Source organism: Erythrolamprus reginae, chromosome 3 (genome assembly GCF_031021105.1).
Source record: "Erythrolamprus reginae isolate rEryReg1 chromosome 3, rEryReg1.hap1, whole genome shotgun sequence".
Lineage (NCBI taxonomy): Eukaryota > Metazoa > Chordata > Lepidosauria > Squamata > Dipsadidae > Erythrolamprus > Erythrolamprus reginae.
In genome coordinates this window covers 125,141,754-125,159,719 of record NC_091952.1, presented here as the reverse complement: position 1 = coordinate 125,159,719, position 17,966 = coordinate 125,141,754, and the positions used below count along the sequence as shown (strand labels likewise).

At 41.4% G+C, this 17,966-nt stretch overlaps 1 protein-coding gene across 4 annotated transcripts in view; it reads left to right on the top strand.

Moving 5' to 3' along the window:
- The window catches only part of BRDT (bromodomain testis associated), a 73,741-nt gene extending 56,021 nt beyond the window's left edge, over window positions 1-17,720 (top strand). For all 4 annotated transcript variants that reach the window (XM_070746577.1, XM_070746574.1, XM_070746576.1 and 1 more), the window contains exons 15-20: window positions 3,668-3,777; window positions 6,504-6,651; window positions 7,501-7,640; window positions 12,272-12,477; window positions 16,198-16,360; window positions 16,932-17,720. In XM_070746577.1, the coding sequence (XP_070602678.1) occupies window positions 3,668-3,777; window positions 6,504-6,651; window positions 7,501-7,640; window positions 12,272-12,477; window positions 16,198-16,360; window positions 16,932-17,000 (836 nt within the window). In that variant the 3' untranslated portion in view covers window positions 17,001-17,720. The remainder of the gene's footprint in view (window positions 1-3,667; window positions 3,778-6,503; window positions 6,652-7,500; window positions 7,641-12,271; window positions 12,478-16,197; window positions 16,361-16,931) is intronic.
- The last annotated feature ends 246 nt before the right edge of the window (window positions 17,721-17,966 follow it).

Genomic DNA, 17,966 nt, shown 5'->3' with positions numbered 1-17,966 from the left:
GGCGGGACCCAGGGGAAGAGCCTTCTCTGTGGCGGCTCCGACCCTCTGGAATCAGCTCCCTCCAGAGATTAGAACTGCCCCTACCTTCCTTGCCTTTCGTAAACTCCTCAAAACCCACCTCTGTGGGGGAACTGAGACATCTCCTCCGCCTTTGTAGTTTTAGTGCATGATATGACTGTATGTATGTTTTTATATTGGGGTTCCTTGTTTTTAGATTTTTTAAATGTACAATTGCTATTTTAGATTTTAAATTATTAGATTTGTCAATATATATTGTTTTTTATCACTGTTGTGAGCTGCCCCGAGTCTGCGGAGAGGGGCGGCATACAAATCTAATTAATAATAATAATAGAAACATAGAAACATAGAAACATAGAAGTCTGACGGCAGAAAAAGACCCCATGGTCCATCTAGTCTGCCCTTATACTATTTTCTGTATTTTATCTTAGGATGGATATATGTTTATCCCAGGCATGTTTAAATTCAGTTACTGTGGATTTATCTACCACGTCTGCTGGAAGTTTGTTCCAAGGATCTACTACTCTTTCAGTAAAATAATATTTTCTCATGTTGCTTTTGATCTTTCCCCCAACTAACCTCAGATTGTGTCCCCTTGTTCTTGTGTTCACTTTCCTATTAAAAACACTTCCCTCCTGGACCTTATTTAACCCTTTAATATATTTAAATGTTTCGATCATGTCCCCCCTTTTCCTTCTGTCCTCCAGACTATACAGATTGAGTTCATTAAGTCTTTCCTGATACGTTTTATACTTAAGACCTTCCACCATTCTTGTAGCCCGTCTTTGGACCCGTTCAATTTTGTCAATATCTTTTTGTAGGTGAGGTCTCCAGAACTGAACACAGTACTCCAAATGTGGTCTCACCAGCATTCTATATAGCGGGATCATAATCTCCCTCTTCCTGCTTGTTATACCTCTAGCTATGCAGCCAAGCATCCTACTTGCTTTCCCTACTGCCTGACTGCACTGTTCACCCGTTTTGAGACTGTCAGAAATCACTACGCCTAAATCCTTTTCTTTTGAAGTATTTGCTAACACAGAACTGCCAATACAATAGTCAGATTGAGGATTCCTTTTCCCCAAGTGCATTATTTTACATTTGGAAACATTAAACTGCAGTTTCCATTGCTTTGACCATTTATCTAGTAAAGCTAAATCATTTACCATATTGCCGACGCCTCCAGGAATATCAACCCTATTGCACACTTTAGAGTCATCGGCAAATAGGCAAACCTTCCCTACCAGACCTTCCCCTATGTCACTCACAAACATATTAAAAAGAATAGGACCCAGAACAGACCCTTGTGGCACACCGCTTGTAACCTGACTCTGCTCAGAATACTCGCCATTCACAACAACCCTCTGGTGTCTATGCTTCAGCCAGCTGCAAATCCATTGAACTATCCAGGGATTAAGTCCAATCTTCACTAATTTATCTATCAGCTCTTTATGTGGAACCGTATCAAAGGCTTTGCTGAAGTCCAGGTAGGCAATATCCACGGCACCACCTTCATCCAACACCTTTGTGACATAGTCAAAGAAATCAATGAGATTAGTCTGACATGATTTGCCTTCAGTAAAGCCATGCTGATTTGGGTCCAATAATTTATTGTTTTTTAGGTGCTGATTTATCCTCTTTTTCAGTAGAGTCTCCATCATTTTAACGACAACTGATGTCAAGCTAACTGGCCTGTAGTTACCAGCTTCTTCTCTACTGCCCTTCTTGTGGATAGGCACAACACTTGCCATTCTCCAATCCTCAGGAACATCTCCTGTTAACAAGGATTGGTTAAACAAATCAGTCAGGGGGTAGCAATGACAGATCTGAGTTCTTTAAGAACTCTGGGGTGGATGCCATCTGGACCCATTGCCTTATTTATCTTTAATCGTTCAAGTTCTTCTAAGACATAGGCTTCTAAGATCACTGGAGCTGAATCCGTACAGTTGGAGGCAATGCTATATCCCTCTATACTATTATTTTGTAAGGTGTCTTTTGAGAAAACTGAACAGAAGTAGCTATTGAAATGGTCAGCGATCTCCTTATTCCCATTAATGCATGTATTTTTCCCGGTACTAAGCTTCGTGATGCCGCAGTTTTTCTTCTTCTTATCACTAATATATCTGAAGAAGGTTTTATCCCCCTTCTTTAGAGATTTGGCAATTTCTTCCTCTTTTGAGGCTTTAGCAGCATATATTATCTGTTTCGCCTCCTTCTGTCTCATTTTATACACCTCCCTATCAGCTATACTTCCAGACTCTTTATACCTCCTATAGGCAGCCTTTTTTTCATTGACTATAGTCCTTACATCATTGCTAAACCATAGCGGTTTCTTCTTCCTTTTACCTTTAGTTATTTGTCTTACATACAGTCCAGTGGCTTTTAAGATGGCCTTTTTAAATACAGTCCACTGGGTGCTCGCTCCTGCCATTTTATCCCTCCCCTTTAATTCATTATCTAAATATTCCCCCATTGCATTAAAATTTGTTTTTCTGAAATCCAATACTTGGGTTGCATTATAGGATTGCTCACAATGAGTTTTTACATCAAACCACAAACATAGATGGTCACTGCAACCTAAATTTTCTCCCACCTTGACATCTGAAACCCAATTCCCATTCGTAAAAACTAAATCTAGAATATTCTCCCCTCTAGTTGGTGTCTTAACCAGCTGTGCCAGAGCTGCTCCTGTAAAGGCCTCTACTATATTCTTACTTTTGCATGTAAGGGCACTGGGGATATTCCAGTCAACATCAGGCATTTTGAAATCACCCATAACCACAATATCTCCCTTTACTGCCATTTGGGTAATTTCATCCACCATCTTGTTGTCATATTCCTCAGATTGCCCTGGAGGCCTATAGATCACCCCAATTCTAATGACAGAACCGTCTTTATTTTGCATGCAAATCCAGAGGGTCTCTAGATCTTGACATGTATTTTGAATTAGTGTTGTTTTTAGAGTTTCTTTAACATAAATGGCTACTCCACCTCCCCTTCTCTCTATTCTATCCTTCCTATACAGTGTATATCCTGGTATGGATATTTCCCATTCATTAGAATCCTTAAACCATGTCTCAGTTATGGCAACCAGGTCCAAATTATCTCTAGATATTATGGCCATTAATTCACAGAGCTTGTTGCTCAAGCTTCGAGCATTCGTGCACATTACACGAAGAACATTATTTTCATTATTAGTTTGCCCCTTATCATCAACAACTACATCTATTTTATTTGCAGCTCCCTTTTCATAAGCTTCCAAAAACTGCTTTATCCTCATTGGTCGGGGACAGAAATCACCCACATCAGTTACATCTCTGTCCCCTTTACCTAGTTTAAATGCCTGTCCAAAAAAGTTCTGAATTCCTCACCGAGTACCTGGGTACCTCTGTATGATGGATGCAAACCATCCCTCTTAAACAACTCCCTATTAGACCACCTACTGACATCATGACTTACATAGCCAAAACCTTCAGCTTTACACCACTGCTTTAACCACACATTAAACTCTATGATACACGTTGTTTTATCCTCTTGGCCACAAACCGGTAACACCTCTGAGAATAATAATAATAATAATAATAATAATAATAATAATAATAATAATAATAATAATAATAATTCTATGTGTTTTCTTTCCTCCCTGTAGGTATGGTAGCCGTTGTGTCACCCCTGCGCTGCCCGCCAGTTCAAGAGACGACTCCAAGTGACACATTGGCAACCCAGGCTTCTCACAGCACTTCTTACAAGCTTTCAGAGGTGAGATCACTGGGAAATGAAAGTGGGTCTCTTTATTTAAAGAACACTGGTACCTCTACTTAAGAACTTAATCCGTTCCATGACCAGGTTCTTAAGTAGAAACGTTCTTAAGTAGAAGCGATTTTTCCCATAGGATTCAACGTAAAAGCAAATAATGCCTACAAACCCCTTAGGAAAGAAATAAAAGTTTGGAATTTGGGTGGGAGGAGGAGGAGGAGGAAAAGGACAGTCGCTGCTGAAGGAAGAAGGTGAGGTGAGTGGAATAAAAAAAATCCAAAACTTTAAGGCTTAAAAAAAAAAAAGAGGGACTCTGAGGCAGTGCCCAAAGAAAGGAAAACGCTCCGTTCGCTCTGGGCTGCCCAGAGCGAAGGGAGCGTTTCTTTTCTCTGGGCGCTGGCAGATGTTTATTCCCTCTCTAAGCACCCAAAGAAAGGAAAATGCTTTGTTCACTCTAGACTGCTACAGCCTCTGGCAGCCCAGAAAATCCCGAGATTGCCAGGATTAAAGGTGGAATGGCAGGAAACTGGCCGGGCCTTCATGCCGCTCTAAAATTTCCTGGGAAATTTTTTGCGGGCTCGGGTTCTGTTGTGATTCCGTCTGAGGCTCCTCAGGGAATGGCTGAACCTCTGCCGGCTCCATGCTCTGAGGGGGAGGAGGAGGAACAGGAGGAGGAGGAGGAGGCCCAGGCAGACGGGGAGGAGGAATATCAGGCCGAGGGAGAGGGAGAACAGCCTGAGTCCCCCGGGGTGGAGCTCTCCCCAGCAAGCAGCCTGGAGTCCTTAGATGAAAATGCACAAGCCATCATCGATCTCAGGCAGAGAAGAGCAGCACAACGAAGGGGACAATTAGCCAGGTATTTCCAGCCCTAAATAGGCAACAGCTGGGTTTGGGTGTGGTTCTCCCCAGAAAGGCTGAAAAGGCAGACCCACCCTTCCTGTATTGTGGAGTATTATCTTTGGGAGTCCTGGGACCTGGCTGTGATCTTTGGCGTCTCTGATTCTGGCTTGTGGCCTTGAAGGCTGAAACCTTGGGGGGAAAGGCGTGGGTCTTATTCTATACAGTGGTGTGTGTGCCAGCAAGAAGTCTCCTGTATTGTCTGGCCGTCAGGACTCTGCTGTGAAGCCTCATAGCCTGCCTGTTGGGAAGAACAGGTTTTTCTCTGTGTTTATTTTTCAAACTATAAAGTGCCTTTGCTTTTACCAGCGTGTCTGGCTGTTTTTTCCAGTTGGTGTTGAAGTCTGGGGGCACCCAGACAGAACAGGTTCTTAAGTAGAAAATGGTTCTTAAGAAAAGGCAAAAAAACCTTGAACACCCGATTCTTATTTAGAAATGTTCTTAAGTAGAGGTACCGCTGTATATTATCTACATTATATGCATATAATTATGCATATACACAAAGTACCTTTTCAGTGTCTTGATATTTTCAGTAATTAGAATTTATGGAAGACTTTTAATGGAGAACAGTTTTGGTAGGCAGAGTTTAGGGGTGAGTTCCTCTTACTTCCGACCAGATTGCACAAATTGCTAGCAACCCACTGGTGATGTCAGGACCAGTTTGGTTGGTGCTGGTCCGTGGGTGCCGCCCTCTTTATTTATTTATTTATTTATTATTTATGTCTGGACATTGTTTCCTCTGCTGCTGCTTAAAAAAGGAGCCTCCCACTCATCTCCAGGTTGAAGCCGACTTTTATTCCTTTGCCCGAAGCACAGCTGATCAGCTCCCCAGCTGTGTTTCAGGCCAATTCCAGCTACTGAGCATGCGCGGCAGTCCAATTGGATAAGGAAATGTGTGCAAGTGCACAAACGGAGCGTGTGCAGATGCGCAAAATGTCGCAATGCGAACCAGCAGCGAAGTAAGTAGGAACCCACCCCCTGCAAGAGTTGTTGTATCTTCACACAGGTCAATACCAGGTTGGAGGCAAAATTTCCTTTAACCCAATTAATTTAGATGAGTTTACTAAAAGTTATTTGATTAGAAAGAAATTTCTTTTCTTCTACATTGGAAAGAAGTGACCTGACCTAACATGGGGGTTTGGAGAAGGAAGATTAGAGATTAGAGACACATACCTCCCAGAGACCAATAAAAGCACAGAGTTAGCCTCCTCCAGGTCCCGTCAGCCAAGCAATGCAGGCTGGTGCGACCATGGGGGAGGGCCTTCTCTGTGGCAGCCCCGGCTCTATGGAATCAACTCCCCCCGATGTCCGTAGTGCTCCCACTCTATTGGCCTTCCATAAGGCTATGAAGATCTGGCTTTGCCGACAGGCCTAGGGGCCATGGACCAACAACAACAATGGCCAAATCGTATGAATGTTTAGTAGGCAAGTTGGTTTACTATGTTATCTTTATTAGAATTTTTTAATTAATGGTTTTATAACTTAGTTTTATATTTGACTTCTTTTGATTGTCTTGTATTTTATATTCTTGTAAGCCACCCTGAGTACTTCAGGATTGGACGGCATAGAAGTCGAATTAATAAATATTTCAAATACTTGAGTTCCAGAAGTCATGAGAATAAGTAGCATTAGACCATCTCTGAGCCTTTCAGCCTTAAGTTTCTATTTGTTTCACCCATGAATGAAGCTTAGCCCACATAAATGGGTGGGGATGACCAAAGGGAATACAAAAAGGCATGTCAACCTCTCCATCTGTAGATGAAACCATTATAGGAATGGTGACCTCTGCAATTGTGATACAGTTCCTTTAAAACTTTACAACTTTCCCGTAGGTACCTTGTTGTTCCTCTTCAAATATCCCTTCAGACAACAGGAAATATATTCGCAAACCAGCACTAGTGCATCAGCGGCTTCCATCTGCTGTCCAGGTTCAATCCTCTGTGGGAATTGCCAAACTAACACCAAGTGACCAAGAGCAAAGTATGTATCGGCTACTAACATTAATATGACATATTAAGTATCAAGCCAAATCAGTGTTTATTACAGTCAAAGACCAGACACTCAGGTCTCCATTACCAGTGTCCTAAAACAATAGGAAGCTCAACCAGGACTACATCACACCCTGCCCAATACAAAATGTAGGGAACAATTTTACAGGCAGATAAAGGACATGCAGGTGGGGGCGGAGTCAAGTATCCCCACTAAGAGAAAAAGGGCAGGGCTGGAGGTCAGTTTTCCTGCAAATGGGGGAAATGGAAGTTCTATAGAGCTGCAGCGTTTTGAAAGGAAAAAATAGGGGTGCTATGTCTTAATGCAGTCTGCCATTGGTTCAGCTTCTGCACTTGGCTGATAGGTTTGGGCTGAGTATTCAAGCCCCCTACGGAAGTACCCTAAATATACTGCTCAAAAAAATAAAGGGAACACTCAAATAACACTTCCTAGATCTGAGTGAATGAAATATTCTCATTGAATATTTCATTTGCACAACTATTCCATTTGCACAATAACATGTGAAATTGATTGTCAACCGGTGTTGCTTCCTAAGTGGACAGTTTGATTTCGCAGAAATTTGATTTACTTGGAGTTATATTCTGTTGTTTAAGTGTTCATTTTATTTTTTTGAGCATTGTATTTGCCAAGTAAAGAAGAGATAATCAAAGTCTCCAAAGTCTGTCAAATGGAAATATACCCTGTAATTCAAATAGGCAAGAATGCTGAAATTGCTAGCACTCGAATGGAGGGCTCTATCTAATAACAAAAGCTAATGGAGTACGTCTTCGCCCTTTTTGAAAACTCACTACTCTGTCTCTGCTCTGGCCTGCCTTCCAGAACTGAAGGCTAGTTTCCCAGATGGCCTTTGGCGACCACGGATGGCAGAACCTGCACACGCGGCTATGACAGAAAACTCTCCTGATAATCGTGAAGATAAAAAAAAGAGAGAAGCTAAGCCTCAGGCGTCTCTAATAAAGGTAAACGTGCTACTTTCTGCAATCTCTTTGGACATTGATTTTAATTTTATTTTCTGCCTTTGTTATTTTTACACACAACTCGAGGTGCTGAGTTCCTCCTTCCATTTTCTTTACAATAACCACCCTGTGAGTTGGGGTGAGAGAGAGTGTGACTGGCTCAAAGTCACCCAGCGGGCTTTCAGGCCTAAGGCATGCAGGATTAGAACTCACAGTTCCCTGGTTCTAACCGGGTCTCCTCACCATGAGACCAAACTGACTCTCATTACTACACTATTTGGACCGGGAGTCACTGCTCACAGTCACTCATGCCCTCATCACCTCGAGGCTCGACTACTGTAACGCTCTCTACATGGGGCTACCTTTGAAAAGTGTCCGGAAACTTCAGATCGTGCAGAATGCAGCTGCGAGAGCTATCATGGGCTTCCCTAAATACGCCCATGTTACACCAACACCCCGCAGTCTGCATTGGTTGCCAATCAGTTTCCGATCACTATTCAAAGTGTTGGTTATGACCTATAAAGCCCTTCATGGCCCCGGACCAGAATATCTCCGGGACCGCCTTCTGCCGCATGAATCCCAGCGACCAGTTAGGTCTCACAGAGTTGGCCTTCTCCGGGTCCCGTCAACTAAACAATGTCGTTTGGCGGGACCCAGGGGAAGAGCCTTCTCTGTGGTGGCCCCGACCCTTTGGAACCAACTCCCCCCAGATATCAGAGTTACCCCCACCCTCCTTGCCTTTCGTAAGCTCCTTAAAACCCACCTCTGTCGTCAGGCATGGGGGAATTGAGACTTTCCCTTCCCCCTAGGCTTATAAAATTTATGCATGGTATGTCAGTATGTATGATTGGTTTCTTAAATTGGGGTTTTTTAAATTAACTTAAATATTAGATTTGTTTACATTGTATTATTATTGCTGTTAGCCCCCCCCCACCCCGAGTCTACGGAGAGGGGCGGCATACAAATCTGATTAAGAAATAAAATACTCCCATTACCAGGTGTAACTTCAGATCCACCTAAACAACAAATAGAATCTACTTCACCCTTTCTAGTCAGTTGACATTGTCACCAAGCACCCTTCACCCTAAGCCAGTGATGACGAACCCTTTTTTCCTCCGGTGCCTGAGTGCCCACACCCAAAAATCAATGTCTGGGGAGGGCAAAAACAGCTTCCCCCGCTCCCCAGAGTGAGGCTGAAAATGGCCTGTTTCCCAACTTCTGGTGGGCCCGGTAGGCTTGTGTTTTTTCCTCCCCAGGCTCCAAAGGTTTCCCTGGAGCCAGGGGAGGGTAAAAACTTTCTCCCCCATCCCCCTGGAGGCTCTCTGGAAGCCAAAAATGCCCTCCCAGAGCCTCTGTGCAAGCCAAAAATCAGGTGGCCAGCACACACATGCACGTTGGAGCTGAGCAAGGACAACGGCTCGCGTGCAAGCAGATATAGCTCTGCCTGCCACCTGTTGCACCCGTGCCATAGGTTCGCCATCACTGCCCTAAGCCCAGATCTCCTGCAACTCTAAACCTCCCCTTCATCACTGCAGCAGAAACAAAAAATGAAGAGCCTTCTCTGTGGTGGCCCTGGCCCTCTGGAACCAACTCCCCCCAGAGATCAGAATAGCCCCCACCCTTCTTGCCTTTCGCAAGCTTCTTAAAACCTACCTCTGTCGTCAGGCATGGGGGAATTAAGATATTCTTTCCCCCTAGGCTTCCACAATTTATGTATGGTACGTTCGTATGTATGATTGGTTTTAAAATAAGGGTTTTTAGCTTCTTTAGTATTGGATTGTCGCATGTTGTTTTTACTACTGTTGTTAGCCGCCCCGAGTCTACGGAGAGGGGCGGCATACAAATCCAATAAAATGAAATGAAAGGATGTATAATCTCAGTTCACTTCTTTAGCTGATCTGAAGACATGTTTAATAATGCCCAGAACATACCATACAGGTAGAGACATCATTCTAAGGGCTGATTAACATGATCTTGGGAATGCTTTACATTTTGATGGAGATGGTTCTTCACAGCCACAAACAATTATCTCCATCAAGCTGTTTTGGACAAATGCACAATGGCTCTTCATAAATTATATTTTGTAGCCAACAAAAAGTGTCATACTGGCAACCTCATTGTGTATCAGTTGTTGTTTCATCTAGTTAGAATTCATTTTCTCTTATTTTTTTGTCTTTCATTTCTTCTTTTTTTTCTTATCCCAAAGAGAAATGGTAGGATGTATCATGTATATGTATATTTATATCACCCACTAACAGCATCCTTAGTTTGAAAAGCATCTGTAAGAGGGGGGGAAATCTTATTTCTTGCTAAAACTGGTCCCTGATGACTAGAAGTTGTCATTACTTCGTTGGATGCATGTGCAGCCTAGCAGGCTATTTCTGTCCCTTGTTACTTGTTACTTTCTCTTGGTTTGTTTTGAAGAACTAAATTATTGCCTTTCCGAAAGAAGCTTCACCTAGAAGATTTGTTACATATATTTACCCAACAATGTTGTTCATTTTAAATAGAGTCAAGTGAGGGCATTTCAATGTGGATTCTTTGGTTAGGGGTAATCATACACCATTATCTCTGTTGTGTTATTTCTGATTCAGATAAAGCATATATAGCAGTGGTGAATTGCTCCCGGTTCGGCCCGGTTCTTAGATCCAGTAGCGCCGGTGGTGGGAAACTCCACCCACCCATCCGGAACATTTCTGTGCATGCGCAGAAGCATTGCACACATGCGCAAAACAGTAGGAAAGAAGTTTTAGAACCTACTGCTGATATATATAATGTCGAAAAGGCCATCTTTTAACATGTGTCCCTGTAAAAGACCTTGGAATACTAATATCAAATTATCTAAGTGCCAAAGCCCACTGCAACAATATCGCCAAAAAGGCTTCTAGAGTTGTTAACCTGATCCTACGCAGCTTCTGCTCCGGCAATCTCACACTACTCACCAGAGCCTACAAAACTTTTGCCAGACCCATCCTTGAATATAGCTCATCTGTCTGGAATCCATACCGCATCTCGGACATCAACACCCTTGAAAATGTCCAAAGATACTTCACCAGAAAAGCCATTCACTCCTCCATTCGAAACAGAATACCCTACGAAAGCAGACTATCAATCCTAGGTCTAGAAAGCTTAGAACTACGGCGCCTAAAACACGATCTAAGTATTGCCCACAAGATCATATGCTGCAATGTTCTACCTGTCAATGACTATTTCAGCTTCAATTGCAACAACACAAGAGCACGCAACAGATTCAAACTTAATATTAACCGCTCCAAACTTGACTGTAAAAAATATGAGTTCAGCAACCGAATTGTCAAAGTGTGGAACTCATTACCCGACTCAGTAGTGTCAACCCCTAACCCCCAACATTTTTCCATTAGACAATCCACGATTGACCTCTCCAGGTTCCTTAGAGTTCAATAAGGGGCGTGCATAAGTGCACCGGTGTGCCTTCCGTCCCCTGTCCAATTGTCTCTCCTTATCTCATTTATCTTTTCTTCCTTTCAAATATGTTCACCTATACTTTTATATCTTATCTTCTATTCTTTTCTTATATCTCTTCAATGTGTATTATGTATTGGACAAAATAAACAAACAAACAAACAAATAAATAAATAAGCAAGCTTTACAGAACTTCTGGACATGTCAATTCCTCATGAGCTGTAAGTCATGAGCTATAAATTTCCTTCCAGCTCTTGACTGGAGAACAATATCATCCATTTGCTACCATAGGATCCCCATTTCAATGGAGCAACCACGCCTTGGTGGTTTCATCTTACAACTTGATCGTGATAGGGATTTACCAAGGAAATGCATACATTGTGAACTAACAGTGTGGATGTAAGAGAATGGGGCACTGAATGCTGATTTGTGCACTTTCTTATTGATTAGCCAGTGAGGAAAAAAATCTATTCATGCAGATCTTGGCCTTTCAAGTTCAGCTACAAAAAACAGAACTGTGCAGGTTAGCCTCAACTGCTTGAGAGATTGGTGAAGGAATATGGCTGGTGATGTAGAATAGAATTCTTTATTGGTCAGGTGTGATTGGAGATGCAAGGAAGTTGTCTTGGTGCATATGCTCTCAGTGTACATAAAATAAAATATAGATTTGTCAAGAATCATGAGGTATAACACTTAATGATTGTCATAGGGGTCAATTAAGCAATGAAGAAACAATCAATATTAATAAAAATCTTAGGATACAAGCAACAAGTTACAGTCATACAGTTCAAAGTGGGAGGAAAAGGGTGATAGAAATGATGAGAAAAAGCTAGTAGAAATAGAAGTGCAGACTTAGTAAAAAGTTTGACAGTGTTGAGGGAATTATTTGTTTAGTAGAGTGATGGCATTCAGGAAAAAACTGTTCTTGTGTCTCGTTGTCTTGGTGTGCAGTGCTCTATAACAACGTTTTGAGGGTAGGAGTTGAAACAGTTTGTGTCCAGGATGCGAGGGGTCAATAAATATTTTCACAGCCCTCTTTTTGACGCATGCAGTATACAGGTCCTCAATGGAAGGCAGGAAACACTTTGAATTAATCAGGATACAAAAATTACATTAAATCCTCGCCCCCCTGCTATTTATCTTTGGGGAGTCCTGTCTGCTTGTATTTAGAATGTTGCTGGTTATAATTGCAGGATATAAAGGTCAAGCATGCAGATTCTTGGACAAGTTTAGGTAAGATGGTGAGCGTTCCAGTCTCAGTCAAATCCTCCAATGAAAGCTTCAGACAGTTTCAAAAAGCTGCGCTGGACAAAGGAAACAGTGACTGGGCCAAGGACCGAAAAAGACGACCAGAACAAGCAGAGAGGAAGTTGAAAAAACACCCTCAGGAAAAAGAGAGGTTGGTAATTCCATAGAATTAAACTGAAAGGCTCTATTTTGCATGTTTTATTAACTGACTTTGCAGCATGTAGCCTCCAGCTGCCTTGTTTGGTAGATCTTATGTAAGAAAAATATTTAAAGTTAATAACAAGAGGACCAGAGGTGAAATGTTACCCGTTCGGCCCAGTCCAGATGTACTACCCTGTTTCCCCGAAAATAAGACGTACCCTGAAAGTAAGGCATGTCAGAGGTTTTGCAGAATTTGCTAACATAAGGCACTCCCCGAAAATAAGGCATAGTCAAGTTTACATACGGGACGGTGGAAAAACATACGGTACCATTCAAAGCTGTTCATAGCGGTACCGTAATAATCTGGCGTCCCCTGCTGGCCCCTTCCATCGCTTTGTACCGTCCAGTACAGCAGACACAATCTGCTGCTGTCTCACCGCCATTACAGTCTCCACTACAGTGCGTAGACTGTAGTTCCTCTGGTGGCCGGAAGCTGCAATAGCGGGAGTATACTGTTGTACCATATAAGGGCCGTCGTTTGTGTGCGTGGGTGCCATACTGACAGGCACCGTACCGTAATCAGTGTACCGTACGGTAAACTTTCTTTGGGGGTGTCAGCTTTTCTGCCTGCGAATTTGTCTTATTTGAGAAATATAAGGCACCCCCCGAAAATAAGACGTAGCACAACTTTTGGAGCAAAAATTAATATAAGACAGTGTCTTATTTTCGGGGAAACACAGTAGTAGTAGTGGGCGCCGGTGATTTGGAGAACCAATAATGGCAGCAGTGTGAGGCTCCACCCACTTGACCGGACATCACCATTTTCTTGTTTTTAACCCTCTGCCCATGCACAGAGGGTGAAAAAGCACACATGGATGAGCAGAGCATGAACTTCTGAACCGGTAGGGAAGGTAGAGTTCACCGCTGAAGAGGACATGCTGGTTAAACAACAAATGTTGAATATCCTTTTTAGAATTAGCCTCCATTTCTAAATATGATTGGGTTCCTACAGAGCAGAGGAGAATGATGGTAGTGTAAACAATCACTCAAGCTGGTGAAAATGTGGGGCAGCTTCACTAATAATAAATAATAATTAATAATAATAATTTATTAGATTTGTATGCCGCCCCTCTCCGTGGACTCGGAGCGGCTCACAACAAAATAACACAGTATAACAAATCTAATATTAAAAAACATTTAAAACACAACATTAAAACCATGCAACACAATCATTCCACGCATAAACTATATATAGTTTATAGAAGAGCACCAATCAAGTTTTCACAATGCCCTCTGGAATAATCTGCGGAGTTGAGATTGATGAAACAAAAGGCCTTTCCAAAACTTTTTAAATTTAAGCACTCATTGAACTGGGGAGTTGATGTCATCGTGCGCTTGACTTGTTCTCCCCAATTCTTTTTGGTTTTTTTAACCCATCCTCTGACTAAATTGGCTACCCTGTGATTTTTGACTCAGAAATTTAATGACCTTTGGGAGAACGAACGCTTTGTCATCCTCACTAGCCTAGAATTGTTCTCCAACTGAAGTAATGTGACACTGACCTAAGCATTTGTAGGAGACTGAAAGAAGCAAACTACTCATCAATAATTCATATTGAACATTGTTACTTTTAATTGAGAACAAGCAAGGGTTATGCTGCTGAGCCAGACTGTCCTCTAGAGCAGTGTTTCCCAATCTTGGGAACTTGAAGATATTTGGACTTCAACTCCCAGAATTCCCCAGCCAGCATTAGCTGGCTGGGGAATTCTGGGAGTTGAAGTCCAAATATCTTTAAGTTCCCAAGGTTTGGAAACACTGCTCTAGAGGCTTCTCCTCTTGCTCTCTGAGTATTATTCCTGGCTCACCTAACATTTTACTGAAAGAGTAGTAGATCCTTGGAACAAACTTCCAGCAGACGTGGTAGATAAATCCACAGTAACTGAATTTAAACATGCCTGGGATAAACATATATCCATCCTAAGATAAAATACAGAAAATAGTATAAGGGCAGACTAGATGGACCATGAGGTCTTTTTCTGCCGTCAGACTTCTATGTTTCTATGTTTCTATGTTTCTATTTGATGAATGATGAAGTGCTTTAATAATATTTAATTTTGTTATAGCTTCTTGGAGCAATGAACAGGCATTCTCCCCACAATCAATGCATTATGCATTTGTTACGTTTATCATTATTCGTGGTAATCCTGTTTCCTTCCTGAGAAAAGGGGGCTAAAGTAGCATCTCCTCAGGGCCCGCGCTGCCCAGGTAGTCACAACTCCAATACCAAACAGTATTTTTATCCGCAAGGGTAATAGCAATGTCTCTGTGTTTGTCAACTCTCACTTCCGTAATTCAGGAAATTTTAGTACATCTTTATTTCTATTTCCAGGATATTTTGGGAGGGTGAGAGGGCTTGCATTATTATTATTATTATTATTATTATTATTATTATTATTATTATTATTATCATTATTATTATTGTTATTATTATTATTTTCATTGTTATTATTATTTATTGGAGTTGTATCCCATCCCTCTCCGAGGACACGGGGCAGCTTACAGCATATAAAAAAAATACAATTCTGAAATCCAATAATAACTAAAAACAAACAATCTAAAACCCCAATTTAATTTTAAAAACAGTCATTTCTAATGCACCAGCATACATTCCATTCAACATACGTTCATTCATAGGCAAGGGCTGATGACTAATATCACCAGGCCTGTCGGGATAAGTGCATTTTCAGGCTCTTGTGGAAGGCAAGGAGAGAGAAAGCAATATGAATCTCTGGAGGGAGCTGATTCCAGAGGGCTGGGGCCCTCACAGCGAAGGCCTTTCCCCTAGGCCCCGCCAAGCGACATTGTCTAGTTGATGGGACCTGGAGAAGGCCAACTCTGTGGGACATGACCGGTCACTGGGGTTCATGTGGCAAAAGGCAGTCCTGTAAGTAATCTGGTCTGATGCCATGTAGGGTTTTATAGGTCATGACAAATACTTTGAATTGTGTTTGGAAACCGATCGGCAGCCAATGCATTCTTCAGAATGTTGGAGAGACATGGGCATACATGAGGAGGCCCATGACCACTCGCGCACCTGCATTCTGCAGATCTGTAGTTTCCGAACGCTCTTCAAAGATAGCCTCATGTAGAGAGCATTGCAGTAGTCGAACCTCGAGGTGATGAGGGCATGAGTGACTGTGAGTAGTGACTCTCTGTCCAGATAGGGCCGCAACTGGTGCACCAGGCGAACCTGGGCAAATGCTCCCCTTTGCCACAGCTGAAAGATGGTGGTCTAAGGTCAGCCGTGGATTGAGGAGGGGGTCACGAATCCCCTCCCCAAGGTAATGGATGGACAGATGGAATTGACCTTAGGAGGCAAAACCCACAGCCACTCCATTTTGTCGGGGTTGAGCTTGAGCATGTTAACACTCATCCAAACCCTAAAAGCCTCCAGACACCAGCATATTATTTCCACTACTTCACTGAGTGGACACGGGGTGAAGATGTATAGCTGAGCATCGTTAATGTTGTGCTTTCATCCAGTGTTCGATGTATCCAGCGTGCTGATTTTAAGGCATCCCGTCATCCACTCTAGTGACAATGGGCAAATCACTGTACTAAATCACTGCTGATTATAAGCAACTGAATACCCTGTGTGTGTTTGTTCACTCAAATGTAAAGCTTGAATATCTGACTTCCTGTACAAAAATTGTTGGTTATTTTTCTTTAGAAACAGTAGAGAAAAAGATTTGAAATCCACAGCAGTAAAAGAAGGCTGCCCCATTCCAAATGTAACAGGATCTGGAAGAGAGCAATCCCACTCAGCACCTAATCTTGTCATAGATCGTAATTTGGCAAGAAAACTGGAGCAAGAGCGTAGACGAAGAGAAGCGGTAAGCCACCAATATCAGCCTAAAGCAGGCTCTCATGATCTTGGCAACTTGAAGATTTGCGGACTCCAACTCCCAGAATTCCCCAGCCAAGCATGCTGGTTGGGAAGGTTTGGGAATTGAAGTCCACAAATATTCCACTGCCGAGGTTGAAAAATGCCAGCTTAAAGAATGCGGGTCAACTAACACAATGAAAGAGTTAAAGGGCAGTTTCATTTCTCTGGGAGGAAGTCAACAGAATTTTATTGATTGAAATTGTCAGAAGAACCGGCTTAGAAATTGAGGTTGAAGAAAGTTGAGGGATCAATTTTTTGCCTGACCTTAGCTGTTTCTTTTCCTTTTTTTCTCAATTATTGGAAGAATGCAGCTTGCAAAAGGCCACTAGAAACCAAACATAGTTCTCAATCCTAAAATCCTTGGGCAACCACAAATTTATTGTCATTTCCCCACGTTTTTTACAGTTGAAAAGTTAATTGCCTTATTGCTCAGAATCCAATTCTACTGAATCTACCAACATTTATTTCAATCTAAGTGTCTTTGTTTTCCCCCTTCCATTCCTTCTTGTTTTTAATAGTTGAAAAGCACCATTGACATGAATTTTCAGAGCGATATTATGGCAACGTTTGAAGAAACTCTGCAGTGATGGAAATGGATGATTGCATTGCTTGAAGTTCTTCAAAATTGCAGAAACTATTCAGAAAAATTGATCCCTGATAATGGAGTACCACTATTATTATTATTATTTTTGAAGAGCTAGTATATAAATATAATTTCAGTTTTATAAAATTACATTTGTTTATCAAAATAAAAAAAAGGCCATGCAAACTTCCATGGCATCATTGGTCAGCTCTTCTGAGGAAGTATTCTGAGTATTGTCATAGTAAAACTAAACATTCTAAAATGTGCTTTGACAACAACATTACAATCAACCCCAATTTTTTTTTATTTTGGGAAGTGAAGAATTTAAGGAAAAGTATTGATATGAGGGCTCAAAACTGCCATTTAAGCACATCTAGTGCAGATATGAAGGCAAATATAATTTTGGAGAAAAATACTTAATTTATTTTTGTTACGTTTAGCATTTTAGTATTAATTTTTGTCTGACTTTAATTTTTAGTTACTATGGTTGTTAATTTTTTTTAAGCGGCAGTGTAACATTGTTTTTAGTTCATTTAGAACTCAAATTTATCTGACTTGAAAAGATAAATCTTTTTTTTCTTAGTCAAATCTGGAAATGAATTGTCATTTTGTGTTAGCTATGATCTATATTTTTATTTTTGTCTTGAATACCATCTTGCTTTATTTGATAACAAAGAGCATTTATGTTTGCAGCTTTCATATGACAATAAAATTCATTTTCATACTGGAGTTGTTATTAATTTTGAAACTTGCAGAGGCCTAAATTAATATTCTGTGTCAGAAAGTTTCTGAGATGCTTAGATCAGTTTTAATTCAGAACCTCCATTTAATTCATTTTTAATTCAGAACTCCCATTCCAAATAGATTGGTTAATCATAATAATTAATAAAAACAGCATTCTGGCAATTTAAAAATTTAGCACATACTCATTCTAGCATAAATATTTATTGAAGTTAAAAATGTGGAACGT